Raw genomic sequence first — 10,487 nt, forward strand, 5'->3', positions numbered from 1 at the left:
CAGGGCTAGAGGGGGATGGGCCCCTGTACTGATCGACAGAGGTCGAGTTAATGATCGACACAGGCAAGGCCCGGACGAGGTGAACAGACACATTTCCCGGGAGCATTTCTCCAGTTGGAGCAGCGTGCTAGGCTTCTATTCCCTGGATATCATAAGTCAGCTGCGCCCATCAATTGAAAGCCCTGAGGGGGAGTTGTCGTGAATCCGTATCCACCATCGATGAGTCTTTTTTTAACCCTCCTCGTGCCTCGTAACCGCCAGTGACGTGTACTTGTTGAAATGATGGAGGGATGACGAAGTGGTGATGGCCAAGAAAGTAAAACAATGATCATCTGCCTTCTTCTGCTTTGCTGGAGAGAGGGAATTGTGGTACGACAAATGATGGGCGGTTTCTAGAAGGCTGATGGAAGCCTGACAGGGTCAACGAAGGAGGGCTGCCGGGATGAGGGGGGCAGGGAGGTCATGACTGCGCAATGGTTCCCAGCCACACCAGCTGAAGAACGAGAAAGACGGTCAAGGCAGCTAAGAAAAGGTAAGCTCAATGGTGGAGATGATGAGAAGAAACTAGATACCTTCTGTGCATACCAGGTAAGTAGGCTGACATAGATGGCAGCATATTTGTATGGTCAATTATGGTGTAGGCACCCAAGTAGGCACCTTAGGACGTCCCGGAGGCACCCACGATAGACGGGAGGAGCACAGGTCACTTGCCCCTAAGGATGGATGGGATGGGATGATGGGCAAGGGAGGGAAACAAGTCGTAGTGGACCTTGGAGGAGGGCGAGCATTGGTGGCTGGCGCACTTGGTCACTGGAGGACCCCTAACTCTACTTAGAAGGGCCTGCCGTTTTGTCTATCGCCCGCTAACCTATTGGCCCTCAACTGCACCCCCCGGCATGCCCACCTCGGGCCCTAATTGGCTCTCGTGGGCACGCATTGGCCTGCTCCGCACTTCGATTGCACCTTCGCTCGCGCTTCTCTTCGGCTTCCCTTGCGCTTCCTTTTTCCTTCCATAGCAGATCCACCCCCATTGTCAGACCCAATTGCGTCTTGTGCTTTGTGCCACCAGGCCAACTAATCCTTGGGGAGGGTTCGCCCTAAGCCTGTGAGGGCTCGGCCTTTCGATTTCGCTCTCTGTCGCCCCCAGCGAAGCCAACTCGCAAGTGTCTACCACTACTACTACACTTATCCACTGCTGCTACTACTTGCCCTGACCTCCTGCGACCAGAACCAAGCTCGAATCCCTCCCTCTCCCATTTGCCTGCACAAACCCTCACTGCTCCTAGTCCTCTGTTCCTCAATTCTTCGATCGGATCTCCGCCAGGTCAACTTTCACCATCTCATCGGAGAGCTGTCTGTGTTTCGCCTGTCTGCAGCTTCAGTCACTTTCCCCGGCGGCGTCTGCGACTACCCGAAGACTCGAAAAACTTGACAGCTGCGACCTGCCACCCACTCGCAGCTTGCCTTACCATCCTCCCATCCACACTCCCCGATTCTCGACGGCATCGAATCAGCGCAGCCTGAGCGTGTATGACTCGTCTCATATCGGCCCTGGTAACCTCGTCGAGCTCCTGAGCCAAAGTTTGTCTCTTTCCGCCTGACCGCAGGTGAGAAGAGTACTTTTACTTTCCCGCTCATTCGAGGACCACCCGTCTTCTCGCGCGCAATGGGCCTACAATAAGCGTACATCGTCCCCGAGTTGTCTGTCAGATTTATTGTAAATTTGTCTGGAGTCTCATAACGTCACCGGAGGAGGAAACGGCACAATCGAGGTCTCACAAATCGTCCCGACGGCCGTTTGATCGCATTATGGGCCCGTAAACCCTCTTGAAGCGACGGTCTCTTCTCCTTGCCATTCAAACCATCGCTGACGCCATGGACCCTTCCGCCTGTCGAGTCATATACATTGACGAAAGATTCAACACCGAAAGATGGATTTCTCGAGAGGGGCTGTCTCCTAGCACGCCCGCAAGAGCAGATTCGCAGGTGGAATTCTCGGACCTGCCCCTCGACTTGCAGACCAACGTCAATGCTTTTTTGACTGTATTCAACCAAGGTAAGTAGAGCTGCCTGTTTTGAGCTCCGACCGGGACTGACGCCGAGATATCAAGTGTACGTATGCAGTTCTGGTAGGGCATTTTCCACAAAACTCTCCGAACTTCACGACCAGGTCAAGCTCGATTGTACTCCGATACTTGCCTGCTTTGACGTCGGCTCCGAGTCGAAGCATGAGCACACCAAAGCGAGACCCAGATTCTTTCCCTCCTCCGATTCTCCGTTACCATCCCCAAGCTTGCTCAGGAAGGAAATCACCTTCTCCTCCGAGTCCGACGAGTCATACGGCCTTCAACTGCTGTCCCGCATAGCATCCGATCTCCAAGTTGACGAGGGTGTCAAGCTGATAATACCGGTGGCGATTGTTCAACCCAAACGGAATGATTCCCACGATCAGGCTCTGGAAACAGAGCCTCAACCCGAGGTCTCTCGGGCACCATTTGGCCCTGAGTCCAAGCCCGTTGCGATCGAAGACAAGTCGGATATCATCGACGCGCAGTTAATGTTACAGTGCCTGGATGCTGGGGCGCTCGATGTTGTGAAGAGTCCATTGGATAAAGCCGGGATCATGGGTCTGACAGTCCACGCCTACCGGATATACAAGAATGCAAAAAAGGAGCAAGCAGGTTTCATGGCCATGGCTCGGAGGAATCGCAAGCAATCATGGGTCGGTATGGAAGAAGAGAAACCCTATGCTTATCTTCGCGAAGCCATGGTGAAAAAGTTACTCAAGGGGATTTGCGAGCCGCAGAATATCATCGAAGATTACCAGCATCGTGACCTGTATGTGCAGGAGTCCCGGAAAGAGGCCGTCGCCCAAGCTGTCGGCCGGTGGGACTTTTCTGGCCATGACTTTACAGAGGATGAACTCGTCTACGCTGGCTATTTTATGCTGAATCATTGTCTTCAGATGGAGGAGTGTGAGCAGTGGAGCATGAATCAACGTGAGTTCCGTCGTCGACTGATGTCGTTGCACCTCGCTTACCCATGAAACAGGCGACCTACTTCACTTTATGCAAGGGTGCCGTGTAGCATACAATTCGTTTGTCCTTTATCACAACTTCAGGCACGCCGTCGATGTCTTGCAATCAGTTTTCTACTTCCTCCTCCAAATAGGCACTCTACCACCTTATCCTGCGGGTGCCGAACCATCACCTTTTGCAGACAAGAAGTCACCAATAGCACGACTTTTAGGGCCCTTTGAGGCACTCACCCTTTTGGTCTCAGCCATTGGTCACGATGTTGGCCATCCTGGCGTCAACAACATGTTTCTGGTCAAGTTGAATGCGCCTCTTGCGCAATTGTACAACGATCAATCGGTTCTCGAGGCCTTTCACTGTGCGGCTTACTCTCAAATTCTCCGGCGACATTGGAACACTGCATTCCAGGACAAGGCTCTTCGGAGACTGATGATCAGCACCATCCTCGCCACAGATATGGGGATCCATTCCGACTACATGCAACAACTGGGCAATTTGCAGGAGAAAATCCACGAAAGCGGAGCGACTGATGGATGGTCTCCAAAGGACATCGACTGGGCGCGGACTTTGGCTTGTGGGCTGTTGATTAAATGCGCTGACATCAGCAATGTGGTATGTTCACATCATCTCATGTCTGATCCATTCCTCCTACTGACGGTGCCAGGCTCGACCATGGTTGGTGGCCGAGAAATGGACCCATCTACTTCAGAAGGAGTTTGCGCATCAAGGAGAGATGGAGCAAGCCGTTGGAATGGAGACGACACTCTTTGGCGGCCCTCCTGAATTGGGAAATATGCTGAAGCTTGCTAATGGCCAGATCGGCTTCATGACCATCTTTGCACATCCGCTTTTCGCCAACGTCGCTGACATAATTCCTGCCATGCGGTTCGCTGCCGACGAGATCCTGACCAACAAAGGAGTTTGGTTTACAAGAGCCGAGCATGAAAAGAAACTCCAGCTTGTCATGAGGGGAACTGGGCCTGGTGATGGAGGTTCAATAAGTCCCAGGACTCAAAGTCCTGTCGGCCGACTGCAGGACCATGGAAAGGAGAAACATCTGCCGGCGTCTCCACTCCGAGACCGTAATCATTCGCCGGAGAAGCCGCGCTCGGAATCTGGACGTGGCCGGCAGGGTAGTAACACTACTCCACAAGACAGCACTCATCGGTTATCATTAGCAGATGCTGCAGGGATAGCCGTCTCAACCACTCGTGAACGATCTGCCTCGAAATCTAAACAGAATTTGAATGCGGCTGATCAGGAATGGGCCAGCTCACCCCTGGTCAACGGTGAACATATCCCGGCGCAACTTACGCTGGACACCACTCACAGAGAAGAGAGGAATGGCACCACTTCCAGCAATACTCCGCGGCTAGCGTCATTATCAAATGACACCACAGAACCTATACAACCCTTCAACGATCCAAGAAGGGATAATGCGGTATCAATGCGCGCAGGAACAGAGGCTATCCCCCAGGAAGCTTTGGAGGGGAATAACGCTTCAGAAGCGGAAGATATGCAGAAATTCAATTTTGCGACCTCGAAAAAGGACGAGCCAGTACGAACCTACGATCCCCAACGTCAATACAATCCTTCACATCCGGGCCTTCGTGCCAGCGCCCCAGCAAGCGACGTCGAATCGAAGCAGCCTAAGATTGAATCGATCAATACGTCACCGACCGCCAGGTCGCCTCAAAGCGACAACACCACGAGCGGCATCCTAAGAGGTGGTGGCGGTGGCGAGGGGCATATTTTGACCCCTAGCGGAAGCACTGAAGCTACGAGCTACACTTCAGACAAAAGCGAAGAACTGACGAGGCTTCGAAACAGTCTCCAAGCTATACGCAACCGGGCAGTAAGTGCACCGATGCACTCAGGAAGTCCGGTACTGAGACCCAGTTTTAGCATGGGCAGTAACAGCGCAACCAGTAGAGAGAGCAGCAAATATGACATTCATACGACCATCTTGAGTAATGGAGACGTGGAAGATGCAAGCGCCAAAGACAGGAAAGCCAGTACCAAGACTATGGGCAGGAGAAGGAGCAGACTAAAACTGGGGCTCGCATTCTGGAAGAGAAACCGAAGCGAGAAGAGCATCGAGGGCGAGATGTTCAGACCGGATAGTCAGGGAAGTGGAGGCAGAGGATGAAAGCAGTCACGAGTTGGGAGAGGTTTTGATTTACAGCGCTGCGAGTGGCATTTGTCTGGATCTTGTGAGTTGATTGGGAGGTTCTGTCTGTCAAAACGCAGGTCTTATGGGAGGTTACGGGTGTTTGGGAGGTCCGAGGAGTTTCGAGCTCTTTTCTGCTTGTGGGGGGGCTATTTTGGGTGCCACAGATTTGAACTTGATTCACGAACGGGATGGACGATTCTGAGCATGAAGGAGGGAATGCGCATGGTCGCTTGTTATGATGTAACTCATGGGAGGAGAACAAAGGGTTGTGACAGGCATGAAGAAAACGGGGTATGAAAAAGGTCCCCAGTGGAAAAGGGGAGGCCAGCGGCGACGCTGAGTTTGGGACCGAGCTTGGACGATCTGAAGCCGACAATGCCATAGATACCTATGGCACGGGTATAGACAGTGTACGATGATCGAGTTGTTCGGTTCCAGGATGAATATGAGTCTTGACAGATGAGATAGAAAAAAGGACCCCTCGTCTCTCTCGTCTCTCTCGTCTCAAACAGGAACGACCGGAAAAAGACACCAATTCCTGGTGATCTTTGTGTTAAGCAGGAGTTGATAAAGTGGTGGTGGTTCAGGAGAGAGAGTGTGTGTATGTGGTGAAAAGGATAGAAAGGAAGTCAGAAGAAACGCCCTCAACGGAGAGCACTCTTGAACTGCTTCAGGAGGGCACTCTCGGGTCTACGCCACGCGGCATCGACATCTGGTCGTGTCTTCTTCCCCTCACCATTCTGCACGTCGCCCCGTCTGTGATTGCGCGCGGGTCTGCTATTGATAACCGGATCCGGCTCGGGATCGGGATCAGGATCTGTCTCGGGACTTCTCTCCTTGCCAATGTCCCATTCACGCTCCTCGCCTCGCTTACGCCACTTGACATCGCGGACGTCACCGTCGTCGTCGTTGGCCAGGAGGCCACGAGACGTAGAGGCCGACTTCTCCCACCGTGTAATCTCCTCGGCGGTGAACCCGGCGTCTTTCATGCGCTCAGCCTGCTTCGCGCGCCAGGCTCTCCGGTCTCGAAGCGCGGAGAGCGCCGACGTCCATTCGTCGTCGGGGCCGCCTGCTTGGTCTTCTGGGTTTAGTTCGTCCGAGTCGAGGGCCGCGTCGTGTGTGGAGGGGTCGTATGTCGGGGAGAAGTGAGCGTCGATGTTGGAGCGGGACTGGTGAGACGTGTGGTTGCGGTGATTGAATCCTCGGCCACGGCGCCGGGGACGCTGGTCATCGGTCGATATTGGGTGTGGACCAATGAGCGGAGCGAGAGGGTCAGAAGAGGTTGAAGATGACGAGGAGGCACGAGCACGACGGTGTATATCCTTTGATCCTGATAGCTCCATGCCGCTGGGCGGAGAATGCTGACGAGGTCTGCGTTCACTGTCTGGTTGTCTGTGCCGTTTGCGTGTCTCCCCTGGTCTCCTTTCCCTGCTTCTGGACCTGGATCGTGAACGAGATCTTCTTCGCCGTGGAGAGTCATTATGTCGAGACCGTTTATACTCATGGAACTCGTCGGAGTCGCCATTTTCATGCTGTTGTTTGCGCCGCCGCCTTTTCTTTTCGTCTCGTTCCCTTTCCCGCTCAGGGTTCCTGCTGTGTCCAGACACTCGAGCGCCGTCTCGTTTGTCTCTGGGGTCTTCCCTGTCGTCCTCACGAGCATCACTCGTTCGCCGTCTCTTCCGGTCCCATTCATAATGTTCCCCATCATCCCGCTCCCGTCGCCTATCTTTTCTAGCGTCTCGCTCCGCATCTCTAATGTTCTGTAAACGGATCCTTGCCTCTAGTTCCTCCTTCTCTTTCAATTTCGCATTGTGGCTGTCGGCTTCACGGACCAGTGTTTTCAGAAAGCGAGTGTTCGGTTTCGGCGCGGAACCCGCAGGTCTTTTGGGTAGCAAGGCAGACATGCCCTGGGAAGCATATCGCAGCGAACTCTTCCGGGCATCCTCGACGAGGAGTTTGGCAACGTAGTCATCGTCGTCGTCGAGGCTTGTTAAAAGTGACATGGTTCGATACTAGTTCTAAAAGATATCTCAGCGGGGAGCAATGTCACCTGCAATGTCAAATACTCTACTTACCTTGTGGGATAGAAAAGGGAGTCCGTGTGCAGTGGTGGGGTGTCACTGAAGTTCGCTGGCGCATTCGGCGCACTTTCCTTTCCACAAATTCCACAGCCTCATCTCCGATAAGCATGCGCTGTAAGCCGGAGTTGTACAGTACGAGGTACTCGGTACTCGTTTGCAAGTCGGGTTGATTGAGATGCGTATCACAAAAGTCTGGGATTTCTGATCAGAGATGCTGTCGCGACTGACACGGTATTTCAGGGTGGACCCTATTGCCAACACAGGTTCTGTGGCTCGCGATCTCCTTGCCTCCGAGAGAACCTTCCTCGCATGGGCCCGAACTGGCCTCGGTTTCATCGCTTTGGGAGTTGCTCTCGAGAAAGTGGAAGCCCTCGCAGCTCTGTCGCCGACACTACTTCACCTGTCCGACTCGAGGACCAAGATCGCTGCAGGAGTCCTTGTCGCGAGCGGGAGCCTCTGCGTCGGGCACGGAACTATACGCTACTTTTCCACCCTGCGCCATATACAAGAGGGGAAGTTCAGGCCCAACACGGGCGGTGTGACCCTCATGGCGGTGACGTGTATCGGGATCGCGGTGGCTGGGAGTCTCCTTGTTATTGAAAACGAAACAGAGAAAGCAAAGAGCGAGACAACGAGAAACGAAAGACCTGATACACAAAACAATCCATCTGTTAGCCGGTCTCGCCTTTCCGCCTTAGCAACACCCAAGGCCCAACGGTCTAGCTGATCTATCGACACATCACATCTCAAGGAGGAACCGCCACTGCTCCTCGCCACCTGCTTATCTCGACTATGCCGCCGCTGCAGAAGTGCCAAACGGCTTTGCTTGGATGTTCTCAAAGTCGATGAATCCATAGTTGGTGAGATCCCCGGAGCCTATCTTCTGCATCCATGGCCCCATTTCTTTCAAAAAGGCCTCGACGTTCTCCTGCACCGACATATCGATCGGCTCTTCGCCTTTACTGACTTGCCGTATCTGGGTGCCGGCAATGACGTTTCCGAGCATGAATTCATCTGGATCGATCTGCTGATGGAGAGCACCTGAGACCTTGCCCGCCAACATGTCCTTGGGCAAATAAAACTCCTGGCACACGGGTCGACCTAGCCCGACACCATCGACACTCTTCAACGCGTTGACCATACCCTCGACGGTCTTGAATCCGCCGGTGATGTACGACTTTGTTTTCTTCAGCGCGGGAGCGATCATTTCAGCAAATTCGATGAAAAATGCCTCTCTCTTCCGGGTCGACTCCCTCTTATGGACAAACGCGAGGGACTGATACGTGCCACCCGAGAGCTCCACGAAATCGAACTGGGCCTGCTCCAGCAGAACGCAGAGTTCTTTGGCTTCCTCGGGGGTGAATCCATCCTCCTGGAACTCGACCGAGTTGACCTTGATTCCAAGCACAAAGCCTGACGATCCAGGCAGCTTCTGGCGAATGGATTGGGCGATTTCGAGGATGATGCGAGCACGGTTTTGCAGAGATCCGCCGTATTGGTCGGTCCTCTTGTTGGTTGTCCGACTGAGAAATTGGGCTAGGAGATAGCCATGAGCTCCATCTAGACGAGACGCGATTAGCACACCTCAAATCTGTCGGAAGTATCAGCAAAGGTCAGGGTCCGGGGTACTCACGAAGCTCAATACCGTCGTACCCAGCTTTGGCTAGATACTCGGCGGCATGGGTGAAGCGGTTCACGATGTCCTTGATCTCTTCGAGCGAGGCTGCGTGGGGTTTGGCGAATTTCATCCCCGTGAGGCTTCTGACCAGCTGAACATCGCTGGCGGAGACGGGATTGGACTCGAGTCTCTCTTCGACTTGACGGCCTGGGTGGCTGACTTGGCCCAGGATCAAGTTTCCGTGCGCTTCTTTGGCTTGAGTCGCGATCGCCTTGAACCCTTCGAAACGGGCTCCCTCAAAGGGGGCATCTGGTGGGATGATAGGGTTGCCAGCTTGAATTCAGATGTGTTAGTCTCGGATGTTCCTCCAAACGGCATCAGAGGGATATTGTCGGGAGAGACGTACGGGCTTCCAAACTCTTATAGTCGACCATGATATTGCCCGTCAGAATCACGCCAAAATCCCCTTCTCCCCATCTTCGATAGACTTCGGCGAGTTCTTTGGACGGAACACCTCGTTTCTCCAGATGAACGGGATCCCACGACGAAAGACGCTCAGTCATGGCAGCCTTGAGGAAGCGGTTGCGGGCTGTGCGGCCGCTGAACTCGAACTTGAGGGGTTGGCCCAGAGGGGACGCATCCTTGATGGCCGAGGGGTACCTGTCGCCCATGTTGTTGGTAGATGATGCGCTTCGACAAAGACAAAGGTTTTTGGGTTTCTCTGTGTCTTCTGGACTGTCTGTCCTTTGCGGCTCAGGATAGAGTTCTCTTTGCGACTTGGTGGCTGATGGGAGAGAATGCGACAGATGTAGAGACAGGTAGAGAAACAGTAGATATATGTATCGAGTAGTAAGTACCTCGTATTGTACTTGTACTTGTCTTTGTCCTTGTTATTCTCCTCCAGTGTTCCCCACTCGCCTTCGAGAATCCTCCACGGACCGAAAACAAATGTCACTTTAGTGTCCAGTAATTGTAATTGTCAGCTCCCTGGACTATCTGTCTCTGTCTCTCTCTTTGTTGAACAAGCTTCTTCTGCATACTATAGCACAGCCCAGGAACAACAAGTCGTGCCTTTCCCATGCCCACCCCAGTACATCGCAACAATATCACGCCATGATTCCGGCTCGAATCGACTCGACTTCCACCGGAGTCTTCCGCGCACCAGAGCGGACGAAAAAAATCTTCCGTCTCCCCTCTCCGTCCTCAATCGACCTTGACCCTCTTTTTCAGCCCGTCGTGGAACCCATCCACTCCAATCCAATCCAGTCTTTGGTCCTTTGTTTTTTTACCTTGGTCGTTTTGTTTGAAATTACTCTTTTCGTCCACTATCCAATTCCTAATCGAGAGTCCTCAGGCCGTGCTTGGGTTTCTAATTGCATTCGGGAGTGATTCCTACTTCGGTTGAGAGCCGCTTTTCATTATTATTATTGTCATTATCATTATTACTCCATACCTATCACGTTGTACATAGTACTTGCCTATCTGGGTATCTATCTACATACATTACATGGGTTTCAGACAACTTGGGTGCCAGGCACAGGCACATGCACAGGTACAAGTTCACCTACTACAGGCACAGA

The 10,487-nt window shown here is 53.1% G+C and overlaps 4 protein-coding genes across 4 annotated transcripts; 2 read left to right on the forward strand and 2 right to left on the reverse strand.

Moving 5' to 3' along the window:
* Window positions 1–1,875: 1,875 nt before the first annotated feature.
* Window positions 1,876–5,184, forward strand: AYO20_06405 (hypothetical protein; the record flags this gene model as incomplete). Its single annotated transcript, XM_022644696.1, has 4 exons — window positions 1,876–2,056; window positions 2,112–2,999; window positions 3,052–3,647; window positions 3,700–5,184. 4 exons carry the CDS (start codon window positions 1,876–1,878, stop codon window positions 5,182–5,184), a joined length of 3,150 nt encoding a protein of 1,049 aa, XP_022499364.1.
* Window positions 5,185–5,852: 668 nt separating this feature from the next.
* Window positions 5,853–7,211, reverse strand: AYO20_06406 (hypothetical protein; the record flags this gene model as incomplete). The annotated part of the gene is made up of 1 exon (XM_022644697.1): window positions 5,853–7,211. One exon carries the CDS (start codon window positions 7,209–7,211, stop codon window positions 5,853–5,855), a length of 1,359 nt encoding a protein of 452 aa, XP_022499365.1.
* A 289-nt stretch (window positions 7,212–7,500) lies between these two features.
* AYO20_06407 (hypothetical protein) lies at window positions 7,501–8,016 on the forward strand (the record flags this gene model as incomplete). The annotated part of the gene is made up of 1 exon (XM_022644698.1): window positions 7,501–8,016. The coding sequence occupies one exon, from the start codon at window positions 7,501–7,503 to the stop codon at window positions 8,014–8,016; it is 516 nt and encodes a 171-aa protein (XP_022499366.1).
* A 63-nt stretch (window positions 8,017–8,079) lies between these two features.
* On the reverse strand, window positions 8,080–9,578 carry AYO20_06408 (hypothetical protein; the record flags this gene model as incomplete). The annotated part of the gene is made up of 3 exons (XM_022644699.1): window positions 8,080–8,849; window positions 8,923–9,240; window positions 9,314–9,578. The coding sequence occupies 3 exons, from the start codon at window positions 9,576–9,578 to the stop codon at window positions 8,080–8,082; spliced, it is 1,353 nt and encodes a 450-aa protein (XP_022499367.1).
* Between the last annotated feature and the right edge of the window lie 909 nt (window positions 9,579–10,487).

Source organism: Fonsecaea nubica (genome assembly GCF_001646965.1).
Source record: "Fonsecaea nubica strain CBS 269.64 chromosome Unknown Scaff40, whole genome shotgun sequence".
Taxonomy (NCBI): Eukaryota; Fungi; Ascomycota; class Eurotiomycetes; order Chaetothyriales; family Herpotrichiellaceae; genus Fonsecaea; species Fonsecaea nubica.